The sequence below is a fragment of the Pleurodeles waltl genome, chromosome 8, assembly GCF_031143425.1.
Source record: "Pleurodeles waltl isolate 20211129_DDA chromosome 8, aPleWal1.hap1.20221129, whole genome shotgun sequence".
Taxonomy (NCBI): Eukaryota; Metazoa; Chordata; class Amphibia; order Caudata; family Salamandridae; genus Pleurodeles; species Pleurodeles waltl.
Genome location: NC_090447.1, coordinates 662022865 through 662047008, shown reverse-complemented (window position 1 = coordinate 662047008; position 24144 = coordinate 662022865). Strand labels below are relative to the sequence as shown.

At 47.0% G+C, this 24144-nt stretch overlaps 1 protein-coding gene across 4 annotated transcripts in view; it reads left to right on the top strand.

Annotated features, from left to right (window-relative positions):
* The window catches only part of DMD (dystrophin), a 6960831-nt gene that overhangs the window by 1453694 nt on the left and 5482993 nt on the right, over positions 1 to 24144 (top strand). For all 4 annotated transcript variants that reach the window (XM_069204753.1, XM_069204754.1, XM_069204752.1 and 1 more), the window contains 2 exons: positions 3997 to 4188; positions 9781 to 9962. In XM_069204753.1, coding sequence (XP_069060854.1) covers positions 3997 to 4188; positions 9781 to 9962 — 374 coding nt within the window. The remainder of the gene's footprint in view (positions 1 to 3996; positions 4189 to 9780; positions 9963 to 24144) is intronic.

Below are 24144 nucleotides of genomic sequence, written 5' to 3'. Positions count from 1 at the left end.
TTATAAAAACACCCCTCTATATTGTTTCTTTTATCTGTGGGGGTAGAATGGCCTTTTGGTTCAGTGCTTAGTATGGGTGTGAGTTTGTAGGATAGTGTAACCATAGGTACTTCTATCTGCCTTCTTTATAGATATTTGTAAATTAAAATGCATAATATTCAGCAGTCTATGTGTAATAATGTACTTTTCCATTTGATAAGAAAAAGCACTGACTGGACAATGACTTGGTCAATGTTGTTGACTGTGTACTAGCAAACCGGAGTAGTAGGCCACACAATCTCCCCAGCATAGGTCTTGGACAACTCTATTCTGGTGTACTGAGAGAGTCAGGTGCTTGTGAAGGACTCCCACACTTTGCAACCAATAATCAATTTTCTTATAACAACAGGGAGAGCTCAGTTGAGAGAAACTTCAGGAATGCACTCTTAGCACCGAGTGTTGCGAGAACAATGAGTCTATGCTTTCAATGTTCATCCGAGGGAAGACTCTCAGGTTCATTAACATGCAGCTTTGAGAGACCCTCCACAGGGTCTTGCCTCTTTCCACAAGCAACATCAAAACCAAGGTTATTATTCAACCTCCCATCACCTTGCAAGCAAACATTTTAGTATCTACCTTGTTGGTTTTCCCAATGGTCACTGCTTCAGAACTTCTCAATGTTGCTCAGTAGTTCATCCAATAAGACCATTCACCATTTTCAGGAGACCACCCATGTCGTGACCCAATGGTGTCCCGAAAATGTGGACCATGTTCCTCTGCATGTCTTCTCAATAGTTTTTTTAGCAGTGATTCGATTCTAATGTAGAGCTGTGTAGCGCTCAGTCAATAACCCGTCAATTAAGGATTCCTTAATGGCACAAAACCATTGCAGGATGCCTACTTGTTTCTCAGTGTAATGAATTTTCAGCTGACAGTGCCCTCCCTCACATCTTTAGCGTTTGAGCAATTTGTTTCACATGGTTCATACTATGCTGGGAAAAAAGGCCAAAAAAGGTGTTAAACAATCACTGAAAGTGCAGTAATTCCACTTTAATTGATGCATAGGTAAAATATGTCAAGAGGCTTATGTTCAGGAAGTGTGGTATAAGATTGGAATGTAACACCACTTGCTCCGCGCCTAGTAAGATTGTCAAAGTCAATGGGCTGATGTCCACCTACAACTGTGAAGCATTTGTTTGGAAAAGCACCGTACCACATACCACTAGATAAGTAGAACCAAAGAACCATTAACACACATCAATACCTAATGTCTCCGTAACACCCTGCACAGAGAAAATGGTGCTTCTTGCGTTCTCAGTCAAAGAATTTTCCACATCTTTATGTAGTATTGACGTCAGCCTTCGCAGAGGTAACTGAATAAATCAGTAGTCTCAGGCCCTCAGAGACCTTATGTAAATCGGAAGAATTCTCAGACCTCTGGTCTTTAGGCAGTAGCGTAGAAAGAATGCAGCGGTTCTCGGGCAAGCAAGGAAAATTACCCCTTGACTGATTTTGACTATGGCAATTCAGTGGCGGCCGGCATCTTTGGGAGGGGTCGGGCAGGGCACACAGACACACACACACAAACACAAACACACACGCACACAGACTCATTCTTTCACACACAGACACGCACGCACGCTCATCCATTAACAACACTCATTCCATTCAAACATCCACGCACGCACCAAACATTCATTTTACAAGATCACACACATTCATTCTTTCACACACACACACGCACGCACATCCTTTAACAACACTCATTCCATTCAAACATGCACGCACTCACCAAACATTCATTTTACAAGATCACACACATTCATTCTTTCACACACACACACACATGCACGCACACACATCCATTAACAACACTCATTCCATTCAAACATGCACGCATGCACCAAACATTCATTTTACAAGATCACACACACACATTCATTCTTTCACACACACACACGCACGCACGCACATCCATTAACAACATTCATAACACTCAAACATGCACTCGCGCACCAAACATTCAATGTAAAACATAACACACATACATACACACACACTTACCTTTTGCCTCCAGGTCCCAGGAGGGTTGGGACTGCTGCCTTTCCTCACTGGCTGACCTGAGGTCAGCCAATGAGGGAAGGCAGCAGTCCCAGCCTCGTCACAGAGTGGGATGGGGTCAGTGAGACTGCTGACCCCACCCCACTCTGTGACGAAGTGTCACTGATTGACACTCGCCCTGGGCACTTCAGGGCTTAAACTGAAGCACCCAGGGAGAGTGTCAATTGGTGACGCTTTCCTCGTCACCCAGGGGAGGGCCTCGAGGCACCTTTGCTGGGCCTAGGAGGTCACGCCCATAGGAGCTGTGATCTCCTCAGCCCAGTAAAGTTCAGCTCAGGCAGCCAGGAGTCTGCGCAAATCGCGCATGTCTGCTCCTGGCTGCCTGACCTGAACATGAAGAGTGTCTGTCAGGTTGACCTTTGTTCAGCCTGACAGACACTCTTCATGGGGTGGGGGGGCGTGGCCCCTCCGCCCTAAAGGACGGGCCACCACTGTGGCAATTATCGAATTTATCGGTTTCACTGAACCTTCTGCACCAATGGTAGATACTCCACAGCGTTATCTGCTACATATTGGTTTGCTCAGACGCACCACTCAGTGCTCTATAAATCTGACCGATTTTCAAGCTATCACACTTGAGAGAAAACAACAGCTGAATTGCTTCGGCTGATGCGGGGCTCACTTCTGCCATATCACCATGATAATACTGCTGTTGCTATTGTTAAAAAATTGAACATGGGAACCATAGAGATGTTATGTTTGCTTTCCCTCTCAAGTCTAGAAACAGCCTATAATTGCCAAATTCGAATGTAATCATGTACTTCTTTGAATACGAAGACCAGAGGTCTAAACTCAGTTCTGTGATTGTGATCAAATTGCTACATATCTACGTAACTTAAATTGCAAACATATAAAAAAAAGTGTAAATGAAAACTGTGTAGCATATTATCTAATAATGTTGGACTGACAATGGTGCTATTTACCACCTTTTTTATTGCATTCTAATTTTTCTAACTTAGTTTCATTCAGACCCCTTGCACACCGTGTATTTTTATAGATAATACCTCAAGTCTGAAATGCCACTGTTGTTATAAAAATGTGATCCGTTAAATATCTACACTTCCTCTGGAGTAACACACTATTGCACACTTTTTCAAATCCTGAACATGCAATACAACAAACCCTTTGTTTAAGTGGTGTGTGTATACTTGGCTCTTTGTTCCTCGCATTGGAACCTGAGTCTTGTAGGTAATACACAGATGACTCAAGCAGGCATTCAACCTCCTCAGCTATCACAGTGGGACTGGAGTCAGCATCCTGCAGGTGTGATATTCTGTGGCATATGCTCACCTCTCCAATTCATTTCATATCATGTTTTCGAAAGCTCTTTTTATAAAACCCACATAGACATCACAGCTTGAATAGACTGGGACGACTTCATGAATGTTGTGTACTTTTTCAGATTATCGTCCTCTCTCCCACCTGCGTACCTAGCAATCTTCCAAACCTTCCATTACCCTTCTCCACTCTTTCAGCCCCACATCAGGAAATGTCAGTTATACTCCGCCCGTGACATTCTGACATGCCCTCGAATGTTTCATGCCATACAGGGTTCTGTATTAAGGAGGTAGCAAAACTGGCACTGGTTGATGCTGGGGTGAGTTGGACAGCAGATTTATTGCCAGAAATATACGAATAGTTTCAATTAAGAATCATATTCCTATCACTTTAACTCTCACGTACTTTACGCTCTCTTGAGATTGCATGTGTCTGCACGCATTCCCTTCAGTGCATGTCTCTCATTGCCATGCGGCTTCTGGTGTCACGCGACTGCACCATGATTTATCTTAGGTGACGACTGCTGTTGCAGTATTATGCAAGAACTTAGCAGATGGAAGCAATATTGAGAACTATGGAATATTCTTTGGCTAATTGTATGTTCCTTTTGCTACTCAGCGCCCTCTTGAAACCCAGGAACACAAGTTATTTGGAAGCTCGCCTGTGGAGGCTGAAGTGGACTTGGACAGCTACCAAACTGCACTAGAGGAAGTCCTCACGTGGCTTCTCTCAGCTGAAGATGCACTACAAGCACAAAAAGAAATATCTAGTGATGTGGAAGAGGTGAAGGAGCAGTTCCACACACACGAGGTAGGCCCAAGCAATGGCAAAGCGAAACAAAAGCAGTGTGTGTTTAAAATTGTTATGTTGTGGGCCTTGTGTTAAACCACCTCTTACTTAGAAGTTGTGAATATATTTTCTTAAGTTTCTCATAACAGAGAGTCCAAGACCTGATATCAAGAGACCATATGTCACAGTTTCTGTGATAAATAAAGAGATAAACATGTTCACCCAATAACCCTGAAAGCGAAGCAATATGTTTCTTTTCGACGTTTTCCATTTACAACAGTTTCATTTATTAAGTGCTAAGCAATAGGGTTAGCAGGTAACTGGTTGAAGCCTTTGGAAATCAAAAAGCATGATTCAATTGTTATTGCTGTTGTTTTCATTACTTTGTTTATGAGTTTACAGGGGACACAAGACCCAGAGAACCAAAGCTGATAGTCTCGCCCCTGACCACTGCTTTTAATGAGTCCCAGCCAGCAGCCCGCCTGCACTGTTCCTAGTAATCTCCAAGAAGTCATCTATCCACTTTCTCATATGGTCAACATAGTTGATATCACAGAGCAGTTTGCTATCAAATGTCCACATCCGGTTAGTCATGGCTACCCCGAGATTTCGAAATTCAAAGGGTAATGGTCGGATAAACCTTCAGGAGTCTCCTGATGCCAGATTTCCCAACTAGGCCGGAGGAAATCAAGTAGTCCAACCGGACATACTTGTTGCCGGAGTCAGAAACAAATGTATATCCGGGGTCAGGATATTTGAGCCTTTCCCATACGTCCACTAGCCCATGACTGCTCATAAGATGACACACCGCTCTATTAACCGAAGGTTTCTTCCCCAAAAACTTTCCTATCTGCCCATTGATGGCTGCCACTTCTAATTGGAAACGTTCCAATAAAGTGAGTTTTTTTTAGCACATCGCGACATGCTCACGTATTTGCGTTTTGAAATATCAAACAGGCACATGCCATCAAAGAAAACAACATATATATGGACGGCATACAGTACGCCGCACTAGTATGACACTGGAAATTGCCTGTGGCTCATAAAAATTGTCGGTCATAAGAAACGCGCACCTTTACTGGATTTGTTTTGTCACCATTTTTCATCCATCAGTTTTTAAGTGGAATAATGGAATTCCTCACAGAACTCCTAATCAACTTCAGGAACAACATTTTCTGAGGAGTCTTTAAACTCTTTCTTACTTGATAATAGTCTCTTTGAGTGATGTCTAGTATAGGCTTTATATGGAAAGGTTGTAGACCTGTCATCTTTGTCGTGGCTTCCCCTGACCCTTTTTGCCTTCTGACCTCAGGTTTTGCTAACTTTTTTGCTGGCTTTAGGATTCTCTGCATTTTACCACTGCTAAACAGTGCTAAAGTGCAGGTGCTCTGTACTCTAAACATGGCGACATTGGCCTATCCACAACTGGCATATTTTATTCACTTGTAGGTCCCTAGTAAAGTGCACTACATTTGCCCAGGGCCTATAAATTAAATACGACTGGTGGGCCTGCAGCACTGTTTATGCCACCCACTACAGTAGCCCTTCAGACATGTCTCTGGCTAGCCACTGCAGAGTCTGTTTGTGCAGTTTTAAACTGCCATTTCAACCTGACAAGTTTACCCACTTGCCAGGCCCAAACCTTCCTTTATATTACAGGTAAGTAACAGCTAAGGTAGGCCCTAGCTAGCCCTAAGGGCAAGGTGCAGTGTATTTAAAAAGTTGTATATGTACTTTTAAGTTTCATACGGCCTGGTAGTCAAAAACTATTAAATTTGTTTATCACTTCTGCAAGGACAATCTCTCCCATACTTCAACATTGGAATTACCTTGAAACATTATTTAAGTGTAATTTCCAATTGGGAAAATATAGAAATTTGGAGTTTAGTGTCTCAGTACTCACAGTTTCAGATCACAACTCATGATAAAGTTGGATTTTAAATTGTGAGTCTGAAAATGCCACTTTTAGAAAGTTGGCATTTTCTTACTTTTACCATTCTGCGCCTCTGCCTGTCTCTGAATACATGTATGGGGTGGGTGACAGCTGGGCTTTGTGCATTCCCTCTACAAAGTCACACACAAAGGGAGCTGGGGTGTGACATTTACATGATGAAGGCAAGGACCTGGTTGATGGGACTTCCTAGGCTAGATGGGAAGAATTAACTGACACTGGCACTTGATTAGGCTGCCCCTGTTTACTTACAGAAAGCTGCATAACCCCTTGTAGAGTCAGGGAAGGAAGAACAGGGACCTTGTGCACTTCAAAGGCCTCTCTCTGAAGTCTCCTCCTCTTCAAAGGCTCAACTGGGTATAAGTACCGGACCCCAGACCCCACCAAATAAGTGCAATTCTGGATCTGAGGACTTTCTGACAGAAGGAGGACTGCTGTGGTGTCAGGAGGGACTGCCACTCTGCTGAACTGCTTTGCGGTGCTGGCCTGTTGCCTGCTACCTCTTGCATGGGAGCAAGAAGGACTGGACATGTCTCTCTACATCCTTTAAATAACTTAAGTGGCTCCAAGGGCTTGCTGGCTTGCCTCCTGTTCCGAAGTCTCAGGGCCAACAAAGACATCCTACAACCCTGCTCAGCTGCTGGACTCTGCCAACTGTGAGTCCTGTCATTCCAAGAGGTGTCAATCCAAGCCTGGGCCTTGAAAGGGGACTCTGCAGCTGCTTTTCTGTGAAGAATTTGTGCATCAATGCCGTTGCACTAATCGTAGCTGTCACATCCTCTTTTAATGCCAACGCACCCCCACTGCTGCTGAGGACAAGGACTTTGCATCGCTGACTGTGTGGCTCCGGATTGGCACATCACACCAAGGGCATCGTCTTTGCATGCCGGCTGCGTGGATCACTGTCCACGCATCACCTTCAGCGCAAGGGGGTCAATGCCGCACTTTGAGGACATCGTTTCGACGGCTGTGTGGCTCGACAACAACCTTCAGATTGGGTATATCGGAAACAATGCATCACCTCCTTGGCGCCGACGTGATCCTCCATCCAAGGCACTTTTCAGCAGACCCTGTGTGGTTCCTGTAGCCGGTCCGCCCTCCGTTACAGTTGGCTTGAACTTTAGATTTATCCCGGTCTAGCCCAACCTCAAGTAATGTTTTAGCACTATTGATTTCTAAGCACTCTATTGCAGTTTATTATTTAAAAATTTGTATCTCGAGTTCTACTTATTGGATTTTTGTCGTTTTGGTTTTGTTTTACTCATAAAAATAGTCATTATTTTTCTAAACTGCTGTAGAGTTTTTTTCCTGTTTTCACTGTGTTACTGTAATTTAAGTGTTACACAAATACTTTACACACTGTCTTTTTTAGTTAAGCCTGACTGTTCTGTGCCAAGCTACCAGAGGGTGAGAACAGGTTAATTTAGGTTATGTATCTGACTTAAATGAATAAATCCAAGGCACACATAAAAATACAATAGCCAGTTTCATTCTTTCATAAATTCTTCAGTTCGACCTCTGTTTTATTTCATGCTTGAGGAGCTCTCCTATAACATGCTATCGGAATTCCAATTGTTCACGATTCCAGCCTTCTTTCCAACCAGCACGTGTTTCGTCAAGCAAAAATCATCACTACGACTTCATCAAGGCTGAAAAATAACATAAATAACTGCCCTTGTCACACATGAATACAATCCAAAATAAATGTTCCATTCACCAGTTTTGTGCCAAATGCATAAAGAAATGTCTGTGTGTGGAAACCTGATCTCCAGTATAATTAATATATATCCCATAAGACAATCCTCAAGTTCTTAAGAAGCCCTATTATTGTCAATATTAGAAAAAAGAGATTGACAACGGGATGTGGTTAGTTGCTACAAGGGAGTGTGTATTATATAACAACCTGATTGTGCTGGACCCATACATGGTAACTGACAAAATGCAATTTCCCACCTCCAGTGGATACAAGTGCACCCTGATTGTTAACATTGCAAACTGGTACTTGCCTATTCGAATATCTTCAATCCTGTTGTTTAAAAAATCTTAAGAGACCGTATCCAGTTTTCCAGTATTCAATCCTATGTTGTTGGGGTTCCTGTAATTACTACTCCAACACGTATAATAAAAGAATGAAAAATAGAAACAAGTGTTTAGTGCTGTGGCTGGAAATCCATGCTGTAAATTTACTATCTATTGACACTATAAGTCAAGATACTTTGACTATCAAAACAGGAAATATTCTGTGTTACAAATGGTAAATGCAACTAGAAACTGCCATCCACTGCACCTAAATTACATTATAGTCTAATTATCCTGAGGTTTCCATACAAGCGTGTACGCTTGCGCAACGTATATTTGGACGCTATGTTAGCTCGATTTAAATGTACTAGCAAAAAGAAGGGGTATAAATAACATGTAACCACCATTCACTTACCCCAGGCTTTCGAGTAACATCATTATCATACGGTTCCCCTGTGTGTGTTTACTCTCTATTAACATTATGAATCAAAGTACTTTGATTGCGAAGACTTCAAGTATACTGTGTTACGAAATGGTAACTGAATCTAGAACTCGCCATCAACTATATCAAAGTAACATTGTAACATCATTGTCCTGAGGTCTCCTTACAAGCGTTTATGCTTGCTCATTGTGTATGTGGACAATTTAAAAAGTACCAGCAAAAAGAACAGGTATACATAATATGCATCCTTAATCTGCTTACCCCAGGCTTCCAAGTCATGTAATTCTCGTGCGATCCCCCTGTGATCGTGTACATTTTGAATCGTGCGTGCAGGCGCCATAGTTGGCTTGATTTTAAAACTGCCAAACATATAAAAAGATAGTCTCCCACTCTTCAACTCCAGGCAAAATTTCTAGTCTTAAATCATGAAGTAGTATTTCCAGAGTGGAAATGGGGTTGGAACACTCCTAGTTTTAATGGATAGGAAGAGGAAAGGGTATCTACATAAGAACACATTTTCTTCAGAGAAATAAAATATGTTAAATATGCTTCAAATGTTGGATTCATTTCTTGAGGGAATATATTATATTCTTTTTCTGGGCATTGTGAAGTTAAGGTCCCCATAGAGTAGGAGTAGAGGAGAAAGACACACTGTGACAGGGAACAGGCAAGTAGGGGCCATAGATATGAACTGATGTCCCAGGAGCATGGGCACTGGGTAAAAGTGTGGCGGAGACATGGAGATTTGGATAAGATGGAAGATTCATTAATTTTGGGGTACATTTCAAGGGTTCTCAGAGGAAGGGAGTGCTTGGAAAGGGTCAGTCAGACAGAAAACAGGTATAGATAACACAGAGTTAGACAGCCAAATGGAATTAGAGAAGAGACATTAATAACAGTAAGCGATTTGGCAAAGATTACATAGTGTGAGGGAAAGGAGCAACAAGATGCTAGGTGCAAAGAGCTATGAAGGAGAAAGTAGGAATGCTCAGACAGGAAATGGGCAGATATCAGAAGAGATCACGTTTGTTGTAGTATTTCTTCATACAGAAAGAGATCTGGAGATCATAGGGAAGTACTGGGAGTAGAGACTACAAGGAGACGTTGGTGTTAGTAAGTTACTCCAAAAATAAACCCACAGAACAGTAAATGTATCCAGAACTCACACAACATTCTAAAGTAATAAAATGTCTTTTGACAGGGCTTTATGATGGAATTAACAGATCACCAAGGGAGTGTTGGAAATGTGTTACAAGTCGGAAGTCATCTGGTAACAGTTGGGAAGCTTTCAAATGATGAAGATAATGAGATTCAAGAGCAAATGAACCTACTTAACTCTCGATGGGAAAGTCTCAGGGTAGCAAGCATGGAGCGACAAAGCAAGTAAGTAACTCCTATATGTGACAGAAGACCTTTTTAAAGAGTTTGTGGGCATTTGTTTACAATGATATCACCCTAATCTGCCCAGGTGTAATTAATTAATCACCATTGAGATGGTATCCAAGTGTTATGAGATGTCATTCTTAAATCAGGCTCTTGTGTGTCCGTAGCAGTGCATAAAATATGAAGATTATGTGTATGCATTATTTGGTCTATTCTATTAGCTATTGGTTGGAATCTGAAGAGTTCCTCTTTTCATAGTCATTCACTAAACAATGTTTCATTTCATGATACATGAATAACTATCCCATTTTATTTAATGATATTGTCTAAGCATGTGTTTTCTTGGAACGTTGATCATGCATGTTTGTTTTTACAAACATTTGCAGGCAGAACTGTTTAGCGTAAACTTGTTTGTTGTTTGTTGTTACATCTATAAATATATTCACAGGAACAATCTTGATATTAGAACATTTAGTTTTAAACTGGTGGTTAGTCCGTTTTCTAAATATTGACCAATTTATATTTCAAAATGTCAATGGCTGTTTGTGCAAGAGTTCCACTGCTTAATTTGTAAAAGAATTAGGCCCTCATTACAAGCTTGGAAGTCAGACAAGCCAACCACGAAACTCACGAGGATGAGACTGCCGTCAACCCAGCGGCCTCAACCCCAGTCCTATTAAAATGTTCATGAAAGGCTGGCGGAAAGGGGACTCATGATCAGCATGGCCACGTTGAAGTCAGCACCGCCATAGGTGACCAAGAGTACGACCACCGTCAGCCCATCAGGAACCATGATTCTTGGTGGGGGCGGTGGTCCCCAGGCAGTCCGACCGTCAGGGTCGTAATGTGGTAGTCAGACTGCCTGGAGTGTGGCAGTTCAACCGCCACCACAAGGCTGGCAGTCTCAGGACCACCAGCCTTGAAATAAGGCCCTAAGTGCGAGGGCCCAAATTTTTCTAAGACCTCTGCCTACCCCGCTGCTGAAAGTCAGAGCTGCCTCATGTCCCTTAAACCCAACAATATACTTTCCTTGACCTATAGCACACTCTTGTAGGTTATTTGCCATTCCTGCTTTCTCCTTTCCACTGTTTTTTGTCATTGTCTCCTTCCCTTTTCCCCCTTTGCTGCTTTTTTCTTTGTTCTGGCTAAAAGTCTGCTGATTGAAAGTAAGTCCCAGTCCACATAAAAGAGTGCCAATGGTAATTTTCTGAAATGGGACATAAGAGGTTGACTTTGCAGAAAGAGGTATTCCATATCCTTGAGGCTGCTACAGAAAAGGTCTGTTACTATAGGTACCCATGTGGGATTTAGGAACAGTTAAAGTAAACTGGTGCTCTTATCACATAAGTCTAATATGTTTGAACCATTTACATTTTTTAACCATGAAGTCTGGAATACCATGGTAAACCACTTTGTGGACAATAATCATTAATTTAATATGATTGTCCACTGTAACTAATTCAGCTTTTAAAGGGTGGCTGAAATATGATTTTTTGCACTGTTATCAGGGGAACTGCACATTATAAACGAACTTCAGGCACAATATGAGATCTGCTAGTGCAGACAGAAGTATAGCATTTCTGTAATCAGTTTGTGATAATACCGCATTTAGGCCAGGAGTACAAAACTGTTCGTCTATGAAAGGGAGGATGATAAGCTGCAGTTTTAATAGAAAAACATTAGTCACTGATGATTTACGAGACATAACATTTTAAGCCTTGATTGAAGCCTAGTTAAAAGCAAAGGTTACAAGCTGAGGGGAAAAGAATAGCAAAAGGTCATGTTTTTCAGGAGTGACATTTTCAGAAGTTATCAACAGCTCCATTTTTGTTCGATTCAACTTTAGGTATTTGGTATGCTTTGTACTACAGTTTGACTGCACCAAAGATGAATTAGAGGAAAGGATTTGTTTTTGAAACTTGTGCTGCATTGGTGACTCCAACCAAAAAGGTAAATAGGGGTTTGGCTGGTTCCTATTGGGCCTGCAAAGGCAGTGGCCTTTGTTATCAAATTGGGTCTTTCTTTTTTGCATTGCATGGCTAAGTAGAGACCTTGGCCCTGGTTCATCAAACTTTCACACAATGCAGCAAGATGCAATACTGCACTGCATAAAAGGTAGAGGGAAAAAATGCACCATCTTTACCAATATATGGCACATTCCTATTGTCTCCTGCCTTGCATCATCACAGGCACTCTTCACAACAGTGGAAGAGTTCCTGCTTTGCAGGCAGGATTGTTTTTGTGCAGAAAGGGGCACCTTCCTGCACAAAAACAATCCCATGAGACTTTTCATATTTTTAAGAGTGATGCAGAATGCAGTACACTTAAAAAGAGGAAAAAACAAAGCGCAATAAACATATTTCTCCTCATTACACCACCCCTGGGAAAGTGTAGCCCTTTGATGCATTCCCAGGTCTGCCACTTATGATAAATCTGGGAATGCACAAAAATCCATAAGTGGATGAGTGGGAACACCCATGCTCAACCCATAGAATGCTCCTCTGGAGCAGAGTAATGCAAGGCAGCAATTTGTGCTGCCTTGCTTTACTCCATATTTACCAAGCACCTCAGGGCCTCACAAGGTGGCCTTGAGTTGCTTGGTGAATTTGACTAAGGGATTGTGTTGGCCTTGCAACACCCTTCGTGATGTAAGAGCAACACAATCCCTTGATAAATCTGATGCCCCTGTGCCTTAGAATTGGGACTAATTACTGTTAAATATGGCATAAGATTTGGTATTATGAAAAACATGTGTCCAATCCAGTACTTTGCTGAGATATTTTAAAGTATATGATTAAAACAGTAGTCCAGGATTCTTATATTGCAGTTGTTCTGTAGCATTTAGCTCTGTCTATATTGAAGTGCATTTTCTTTATCAAGGTAAAAGCACATGCCATGCATTGATATTTTGAGTAGTCGTAGTGTCTAAGTCTATTGTTTCTGGATATTACACAGTACCTCGAGAATCATATGATCCATGCTTGGAGTCTCAGCAGAATCAAACAATGCTGTTACTGGTGAGGCCCAATAACCACACCCATCAAACTGGTTTCTCACAGACACCCCAGAATACTTTAGATAACAGTAATAGGTTTTGCTGTTACATCACTTACAACCCTGTTTATGGCCGTAGTTAATGCAATTTTCGTGGTGTATGTTTTTGTACTGGATATTCTTGGAGGTGATGCGATCATTGTCACTAGACCTAAATTCACAGCCAGCAGCAATGCTACAACAAACAGTAATCTGAAGGAGTGGACCACTAAGTGCCATTTCACCTTCAGCAGTAATTACCAAACACTATTACTGCTGTTCAGTTTTTGCTAATCACGACAGTGATTTTACAACCTATGCTCCTCTTTCTCTTATTAATAATACAGCATATGTGCCATCAGTACCAATATAAGAAATGAAGAAGAATGATGCATAGCAGCCAGGGTTGGCCTGGCTTGTAGGGCAATCAGGCTGTGTGTGATGGGTTTTGCCAACAGGTCAGTGTATGGACTATGGGGAACAGGGTAAAAAATGATTAGCATCCGGTTGGGTTCAAACTGGAATGGCATGGCAAGGAAAAAAAACTAATGGAATAAACCCAGATATGTGACTGGGGTGAATGTTTGATTGGTTCCGCATTCCATCCATCATTTGTGTTTGTTTGCTCTTGTTGCCCTAAGTGCACCGGGTATGCCCAGACGTGGGTCCCGGTCTCACTATGCCACTGGATTCAAGCTAGCCTAGCTGATGAAGGGTGATACCTTGAAACCGGTCCCAGGATGCCTGTTTCCAGTCCAGGGAGGACCTGGCCTTGCAGTTTGGGCTGGATTGTTCCCATGGGGAACAGGGTCGAGACTGATTTGCATATGGGTGGGTCCAAACTGGGGTGGCAAGGTGAGAGAAGAATTGATGGATTAAATTCAGATCTGTGACTGGGGGGTGAATGTTTGATTGGTTCTGCATTCTGTCTATCATTTGTGTCTGCTTGCATGCATATTTTCTGTTCCAGTCCGACACTGCATGAGGCAACCATCCATACAACAGACCCGAATTGAGGAAATTTGTGATTCACCTGAAAATCCACATGTTCAGACTTGTAGGTATTCATGCACTGACAGGTCGTACACAGTTAACAGTAGGTTGAGGCATTCCTAGGCAGATGCCTGCAAAGCTCACTCTAGTGCACCTCCTCTGACTCAGTAGACTTAGGGCCTGATTACGAGTTTGGTGGTCAGACAAGCCAACTGCTAAACTCGTGGGGATGAGACAACCGTCCACCCTGTGGCCTCACCTCCAGTCGTATTCCGATGTTCCCACTGTGCTAACCGGTGGGAACAGTGCTATGGTGTTGGTCTTGGCTCCCAAGGACAATACCGTAGCACAACAGCGCCCTCAGAATGCGCATTGTCTGCAAAGTATTCTGAGGGTGCTCTGCAAGGGGGGCCTGCACTTCCCACAACATGATTGTGGGCAGTGCAGGGCCTCCCTGTGGCCCCCAGCACTTCCTTTCCACCAGCCATTTCCTGGCTGTTAAACCACCATGATAAGTCTAGCGGAAAAGGAACTCGTGATCAGCCCGGCGGTGCTGAACTCAGCAAAGTTGTTGTGCAGACCACGAATCCGATCGCCGGGAAAGGTTTTTAGGAACCGTGCTCCTGATAGGGACAGTGGTCTGACTTCTAGGATCATAATGAGACCCTTAGACTACCTGGTGTGTTACTTGGTGTGTTCAGGGAAACCCACGCTATGCATGAAATTGCACTGTTTTTATGATCTGCAGTGTTGTTTAACACTTGTACAGCTTCCTGAGAAATCTCTCATGTTATGTTAGTTCCTTTCTCCTTGAACCTGTTTTAAGGGGTTTGTCTAGGTAAAACGGGACGTTTTAGGCCACTTGTGAAAAAAACAATCTTGATTAAAAGAGCCACATTACATGATAGCATGAGCCTTTTGAACTTGGGATTTTCAGAAGTAGTAGCTGCTGAGTGAGCATTGTCTGGTGCAGAACAACGGGACATTCATGACCCCTGAATACACATTAGCCAGTTTGCAGCTAATGAGGTGAGGTGTTGCAAATTATTTAGCTTCTTTCCAGTTTCTTTCCAAAAAAGTGTTCACGGCCCCATCATTATTCCATCATGTAGGTGGTGAAAACATATACAAGTATGACAAATAAAGCCGTAATGATGCACTAAAAGAGTTCCAAAACACATTTGTGAATTTTAGTGTATTTGCTTTTTTTAACCGTTCTTCATGGCAGCATATGTCCATGTATTTGAGTGTATTAACATATGGGTTTAAACAAAATTGTACATTTTTTCATTGGATTTGAGTTTCAGCATTGTATTTATATGATGGTCATACAGTATTACATATTCTTACTGGAAACCATTTTCCATCCAGGCACAGAAATGTCAGGTCATACGCTAGAAACGTCTCCCTCCTGCTTATCTTTTTCCAGTAATTGTTCGGTTCATTTTGTTTGCAGAATTATTAATGAAATGTAAAGGCATACGTTATTTCGGAGTCATCCTACTTGCCATTCCTGAATGCATTACAATGTTGCAGCATCATGTACTTTGCTAATGCAGTAAGTGGCGGTGACATTGTCTAAATGGCCTTGAGGCAGTGTGATTTCGTAGATAATTACAATGATTTAAAATGCTAGCAAACATGCACTTCAGGCAATTCTCATATTTAATACAATTTGGTATTAGAGAGCTGGACAGCCCGAGTTACCTTGAATTGTATGCTGTAACCCAGATCCTTTATTGTTGGGGGCCCAATCAACTTAGACCTTGGGTGTAATGTGATAGATTTTAGACATGTTTCAAGTAATAATGGTATAACTATGCTGTGGTTACAAACATGACATAACAACAGCCCATTACATTTAGGGGGTCATTCTGACGTCGGCGGTAAAAGTCGCTTACCGCCGGCCAGAAGGGCGCCATAACACCGCCGTGGCCGCGGTAAACCGCCACAGTCATTCTGACCCGCAACTGGCAAACCGGCAAAAACCCGACATCCACAAAAGTCCGCCACACCAAAGGTCAGCGGGAAACTGGCGATGACCAAACCTCCACCGTCACGCCAACAGAAATACGCCCATACCATTCCGACCCACAAATCCCTGCAGCGGTCTTTCAACCGCGGTATTCCATTGGCGGTACACACTGCCGCGGTCAAAATACACACACCTTTACAAAACACAACCACATTGGATAATTCAAAATACACACACCTGAGACACATACACACACCACTCCCACACACCCAATTAAATATAAAACACACACCCACATCACCCACAAACCCTTACGACCACAATTGCGAGTGAAGGACAGAGAGAGAGAGCACAGCATAGAGTAGACCATCACACAGAGGCAAATCACAACATCACCCACACAATTTCCACGCACAAAACACCATACACCACCACACTCACCACACTCTACAACACATACACCACCCCTCACCTCATCCACACCACCCCATGGCACCCCAAAGACACCCCAGGTTCTCTGACGCAGAACTCAGGGTCATGGTGGAGGAAATAGTTTGTGTAGAGCCCCAGCTCTTCGGGGCACAGGTGCAGCACACCACCATTGCCAGGAAGATGGAGCTATGGAGCAGAATAGTGTACAGGGTCAACTCAGTGGGACAGCATCCACGCAATCGGGACGACATCAGGAATCGGTGGAACGACCTACGGGGGAAGGTGCGTTCCATGGTATCAAGGCACAACATTGCGGTGCAGAAGACTGGCGGCAGACCCCCACCGACTCCCCCAGAATTCACAGCATGGGAGAGGAAGTCTTGCACATCCTGCATCCTGAGGGCCTCGCAGGAGTAGGCGGAGGAATGGACTCTGGTAAGTCAAATCTTCACTACTCCATTCCCCCCACCTGCATGCCAAATCATACCCCCACCCTCACCCCCACCCCCATCACACCAACTCCTTGCAAATGGCTCACCATCACATCCCACCCATCCCAAAACCTAGCCCTGCGTGTGTCCCCAAAGCATGGACACCCATCCCCAAAGCATGCCCACTGCACACACCCATCACCCCCACAAGCCACCGTCACAAAAGCCCCCACAAGGGAATGCCAGCACTGGGGGACACGGCCACCCACCCATTACACGAAATGCCACACACAGAAGCAATAACCATACTCTTATACCCCTGCAGGACCCGAACGCCACCACACCGCCACAGAGGGTCCAGAGATGTCCATCCCACCCCCAGAAGAGGCCCCCAGTGACGACAGCAGCTCTGTCTTCCTGGACCCTGATGACCAGCCCGGCCCATCGGGGACCTCGGGACAGTCGGTTCCCCACAGACAGCCACAGGCTACACCAGACCTAACCCCCTCTGGGAACACCAGCACAGCTCCCACTCAGCGGGCCCATGCCTCTGTCCCCAGGACACGTCAATCAGCGGTGTGTCCACCACTACATGGCACCCAGGTTGACCCACCACCCCAACAACAACAGGGACCTGGGGGCAGTGGTAGTGGGCACACCGTCCAGGGGACAGAGGCCCAGGAACACAGGGGAGCTGGGAGGGCTGCTGTGCGACAGGGGGGGGACAGGCCCAGGGAACCGACTCTCCAAGAGGCCCTCTCCTCCATCATGGGAGCATACCACCGCTCCCAGGAGACGATGGCTACGGTACTGGCCAGGTTCCAGGAGATCCAGGTACTGCAGGAGGAACAGTACATGGGGTTCAGAGAGGAACTGAGGAACATTAGTTCCGCAATGGGGACCATCATAGTGGCCCTCAACCAGATAGTCACCACATTGCGGGACCATGCGGCACCACAAAGGGCCCCTGTCACTAGCCTGGACCAGGAACAGCCTACCACCTCCGCTGGCGCTAGTGGACAGGAGGCCCCCACACAACGACAGGCCACCAGAACCCCACCTCCTGCAGAAGAAGAACCACCCCGCAAGCGGAACCTGAGATCTCACAAGAAGACAGAGTAGGATGCCAAGACCCCCGCCAGCAAACGATACCCCCTGATGTCATCCCACTGTCCCACATTGTCACCCTGTCCAACCTTGAACTGCCCCTGCTCCATCCTTCCACAGGCATATGGACAATGCACCTGTGCGACTGAGAACTGGACTCTGCCATGGACATTACTCCACCATCACCCATCCCCGTTTTACAATCATGTTCCTTAAATTTAGCACTTTAATTAAATCACTTCTTGCACTAAAAAAATCTGGAGTCTGCTTGAATTTTGAACAAATGTTTTAGACATAACGGTGCCAAAATGTTCAGTTACATTGTGATGACAACATACCACTGTCACACAGCTGTAGTCCATGGGCAAACAAAGCAGAGGTCACGCAGTGGGGCCCACAGCTCTGAAAACGGAAGGGAAAGTCACAACTCAGTTAACAGGAACTGGGGGGGAACTCAGACAGTAGAGAGGCAGGAGACTTTAAGTAAATGTTAAATGGCGTGGTTGATTCGTACCTGTGTGCTACTGAAAATACTGTTGTATCACTGTGTCCCTGTTGTCTGTGTCGTCCCCGTCGTCCTCCTCCTCTTCACTCTCCACAGGCTCCACAGCTGCTACAACACCACCATCTGGACCATCCTCCTGCAGGAAAGGCACCTGGAGTCGCAAAGCCAGGTTGTGAAGCATACAGCAGGCCACGATGATATGGCACACCTTCTTTGGTGAGTACATTAGGGATCCCCCTGTCAAATGCAGGCACCTAAACCTGGCCTTCAGGAGGCCGAAGGTTCTTTCTATAATCCTCCTAGTTCGCCCATGGGCCTCTTTGTAGCGTTCCTCTGCCCTTGTCCTGGGATTCCTCACTGGGGTAAGTAGCCACAACAGGTTGGGGTAACCAGAGTCACCTATTAGCCGCACACGGTGTCTCTGTAGCTGTTCCATCACATAAGGGATGCTGCTATTTCGCATGATGTACGCGTCATGCACTGACCCAGGGAACTTGGCATTTACATGGGAGATGTACTGGTCAGCCAAACAGACCACCTGGACATTCATAGAATGATAACTTTTTCTGTTCCTGTACACCTGCTCACTTCCACTGGGGGGAACCAAGGCCACATGGGTCCCATCAATGGCACCAATGATGTTGGGGATATTTCCAAGGGCATAGAAATCACCCTTCACTGTAGCCAAATCGGCCACCTCAGGGAAAACAATGTAGCTCCGCATGTATTTCATCAGGGCAGACAACACTCTGGACAAAACCTTAGAAAACATAGGCTGAGACATCCCTGATGATATGGCCACTGTTGTTTGGAATGATCCACTTGCCAAAAAATGGAGTACTGACAGAACCTGCACCAGAGGGGGAATCCCTGTGGGTTGGCGAATTGGGGACATCAGGTCTGGCTCCAGCTGGGCACACAGTTCCTGTATAGTGGCTCGGTCAAGTCTGTATGTAAGTATGACATGTCTTTCTTCCATTGTCGACAGGTCCACCAGCGGTCTGTACACGGGAGGATTCCTTCATCTCCTCGCAAGTCCCAGCGGACGGTGCCTAGGAAGGACAACATAGAGCACAGAGTCAAGCAACCCACAGGTACGTAACCACAGCTTGCACAGAACACGATTCGCTATGCATTGAATGGCTTGTATGAGTGGCAATGCAACGCCTAGGCCTGTGTGACGCAGTAGAAATTAAGCCATGTGGGCCCTTGAAATGGCGGCTGCCTGACCTGTGAAGTGTGACAATGGGATGTGAGGTAAATGCGCTGGCGTGGCACACCGTGGCGGTAGGTGGTCAAAGACCGCGGCGCAAAGCAGCATTGGTTAACATTGAACCCTATGGGTCTCAGGAGCCAATGACGATGTGCGCCGGCGGTCGCTATACGCACCGCCGCGGTACGCACCGCCGCGGGCGTGACCGCCATTTTCTACTTGCTTAATCACTCGAGACCTGATCATCCACAGGAGAGGACCTATACTGAAAGTGCTGCTGTGAACTCGGTCTGGAAGAGACAATGGCTGCTGCGACTGGGGAAAGGGCCCCTGTCTTCACATCTGAGGAATTGGATAAACTTGATGATGGGGTCCTCCCCCAGTATGCGCTACTCTACGGTCCACCAGACCAACAGGTAAGTACACTGGGAGTACGTAGTATGGGCTATGCCTGTGTTGAGTGGGGTGGATGTAAGATGGTGGGGAGGGGAGCGAATGAGGAGTGCAACGCACGACAGATGAGAGCATGTGCCACATGGCAAGGTTGGGGAGGGGGGGCCGCGCACATCGACCATGCAGAAAAGTGATGATATTTATTTTTCAACCCTGTACATGTCACATAGGTCAGCGCCCATCAGAAGATCGACATTTGGCGTGCCATCGCCAACGACGTCCGGGCCCGGGGGGCACCCACTGCCGCAAGAGGTGGGAGGACATCCGCCGCGGGAGCAGAAAGACCGCCGATGCTCTGCTGGGGATGGCCTCCCAACATAGGAGGGGTGCCAGTCGTCAATTGACCCCCCTGATGTCCCGGATCCTGGCGGTGGCCTACCCCGATTTGGATGGGCACGTGAGGACATCACAGCAGACACAAGGGGGTGAGTATCAGCACATTCCGCTATATTAGCGCACAGTGGAGGCGTCTGGGTGGGGGAGGAGGGCTGTGGCTATCTCTAGGCCAGGGCGGTTTCTGTAGGCTAGGCCCCTCCGTTAGACATGGCCCTGTGCCCCCGCCCCCCACCTCTGTAGGGTGCTAAGTACAGCTATCCATGGCCCGGGCTCACCTATGTGTGCATTTGTCGTCCATAGACTTGTAGGCCAAGTCACTATAATTGAGTAGTATACCCCGAGTACGCAGCGTAGTGCAGGGGGCTTCTGTGTTTGTCCTCTCCGCCAACGGTGCCGCCAATGCATGCACTCAACATGTCTTTCTTTCTCCCCACCCCCTTTTTTTTGGTTTTCCTGTTCATGTGTGCATTAGCATCATCAGGCGGAGGAGAAGTGGCATCGGCGCATGAGGGAGCTGCATCTCACATGGCCCCGGAGGGCCCTGCAACCGACTCGGAGTTAACCAGTGAGAAGGAGGGCGAAGGGGGCTCCACAACGGGGACCCGTGGAGACGTCAGCGACACCGACACGTCTTCGGAAGGGAGCTCCCCCAGCGCACCAGCTCCGCCCTCCCAGCAGCCCCTCAGCTTCCGCCCCGTGCCCGCTCGGGCAGGAAGCCGGCCATCTCCTTCGCCCCTGGCACCTCAGGTCCTGCCCCAGTTACCCCTGCTGCCCTCAGTGCGGAGATCATTGACCTCCTCCAGACGCTCATTGTTGGGCAGTCTACCCTTTTGAATGCCATCCAGGGGGTAGAAAGGGAGGTGCATCGGAGCAATGCATACCTGGAGGGCATTCATTCGGGTCAGGCTGCCCATCAGCGATCGTTCAACGCTCTGGCCTCAGCACTGACGGCAGCAATTGTCCCTGTCTCTAGCCTCCCCCCTCCAACTTCCTCAACCCAGTCCCACTCCCCTGTTCCTCTGCCTATCCCAGACACACCTACAGACCAGCCTGCACACACCTCAACACCCAAGGGCAGCTCATCCAGACATAAGCACCACAGATCACACAAGCATTCACCCAAGCAACATCCACATGCAGACATGCCAACAGCCACTGCCTCCTCTGTGTCCCCCTCCTCCTCGTCTCCCTCCTCCCTCCCTGTGACGTCTCCACTCACACCTGCATGCACACCACCATCAGCCAGTACGTCCATCACAGCACACCCACCAGAACAGTCCGCACACGTGCAGTCACCACCCCCACTGCCATTTACACGTCCCCTGTGTCCTCTCCCACTGTGTCTGTCACTCTCTCTTCCAAGCCACACAAACGCCGGCAGCCACCCACCCAACAGCCATCCACCTCACCACAGCCTCCAGCACAAGCACCTGCACCCAAAGACAGCACACTTGACTCTCCTACAACCACATCCTCTTCCTCCACTCCCATACCCACTGCACCTACCCTTCCCATTGCTCCTAAAAAGTTGTTCCTCTCCAAAATGAACCTCTTTGCATCACCTGACCCACCCCCTCCGTCTCGTAAGAGTCCAAACAGCACCTCAACCACCACAAGCCCTGCACCTACTAGGACCATCGTTCAGGGCTATTGGAGTCCACCAGCTCCTAGGGCAGGAACATCGGCCAGCAGCAAGCGGACAGCCAGCCCACCCCCTGGGAAAAGAACCAAGAAAGGGAAGGGCCGGCGTGAGAGGCCTGAGACGGCTGCCCCCAAGGACACCACCCTTGCACCGTCACCTGGCCCATCCACAAAGGGAGGCAAGGGCCCCAGAGATTCGGCCAAGGGGGGCAAGGGCAGCAGGGCGGACAAGTCCGGCAGCAGGCGAGCTGCCCAGGAGGGCCCCACCAGCCCCATTTGGGGTGTGACGGAGGACACCCACGGGCCCAGGAGTCCAGCACAGGAGGGCCCCGCAAGCGATAGGTCGGATGGCGACTGAGCGGGAATAATTGCCCAGATCTGGTTCCCTAGGAACACAAGACAAGCACCGCTGAACAGGGCCCCGCCGTGAGAAGCACTTCTGAACAGGGCCCCGCCGTGAGAAGCACCGCTGAACAGGGCCCCGCCAAGAGAAGCACCGCTGAACAGGGCCCCGCCGTGAGAAGCACCGCTGAACAGGGCCCCGCCGTGAGAAGCACCGCTGAACAGGGCCCCGCCATCTCTGCACCGCTCCGCTGGGCCCTTCCTGTCAAGCACCGCTCCGCTGGGCCCTTCCTGTCAAGCACCGCTCCGCTGGGCCCTTCATCTCAAGCACTGCTCCGCTGGGCCCTTCCTGTCAAGCACCGCTCCGCTGGGCCCTTCCTGCCAAGCACCGCTCCGCTGGGCCCTTCATCTCAAGCACCCCTCCGCTGGGCCCTTCCTGTAAAGCACCGCTCCGCTGGGCCCTTCATCTCAAGCACCGCTGGCCCATTGGCAGGGCCGGATCTGTGTCGGGCAGGGCTTCACGAAGCACTCTGGGCACCATGCCTCCTCCATAACCAGTGGAGTCTGTAATCCACCTGATGGACTGTGGCTTTGCACTCCCCAGGATGGTACAGTGGGCAATCCACCCACTGTAGAGACTTGAGAGACTGTGGCTTTGCACTCCCCAGGATGGTACAGTGGGCATGGAGGCCCCTCGTGGATCTGGCGTCGTGGACTCATGTGGCTGAGGTGCCCCCCCTTCCCTTCCCCCTGAGGTGCCTGTGATTTTATTATCTGATGCCCCAGCAGTGTTCTCTCCAATGTAATCGGGTCTCGTGTGTGGGCTTTGCCCATTTGTTTATGCACATTGGCCCACGAACAATGGAATGTAGCCAATATGTGCCGGACTTTTGGACTATGCATACATTGTTCATGTTGTGATTTATTTATTTTATAAATTTCATATTTCACTTAAGTTCAAATATGCTTTAATATACTTCTATTTTAATGATCATTTTATTTTGTCTTTGAATTATTCCGGGGGGGTTGGGGGGTGTAACTCTGACTTGTTGCTCTGCATTGGTGTGTGGGGATTTGGGGGGGGGGGGGGGTCGTGTATGTGTGTGCCCGTAATCTTTTCTCCTCCCCCCTCCCCTGTGTCGTAGGTGCAGTACTCACCGCTGTCTCCTGCGGCAGCGTTCGTGCTCCTGGTAGAGGAGCAGGTAGACAATCGCTGATAGGATGTTTAATTCGGGTTCCATGCTGTCCAGATTCCTCGTGGAGTGTATAGAGGTGAGCGTTTTCCCGTTCGTGGTCTGTTTCCGCCGTGTTTTTATCCCGCCCCGGAAAAGGTGGCGGATTGGTGGGTCGTGATAGGGCCTGGGTCTGTTGGCGGTGACCGCCGCGCTGTTTGTTTGCCCCGCCGTGGCGGTCGGAGTGTTAAAGTGGCGGGCTGTGTTGGCGGTTCCCGGTTCCCGCCAGGGTCAGAATTCCATTTTTTTTACCGCCTGCCTTTTGGCAGGTTGGCCGCCGCTTTAACACCGACCGCCAGGGTTGGAATGACCCCCTTAGTATTAGGACATTGAGAGAATAATTGGCTGTACTGCCTTGTGCATCACCTGATTAAAGGTATGCCTCAGGGTTTTCTACCCAAGGCCTCATTCCTACATATTGCCTCCTCTTCACCTCCGAGTACACTTCCTTCTACTTTGTGATAGGAAGTGTTTTTTTGTGTTTTAACG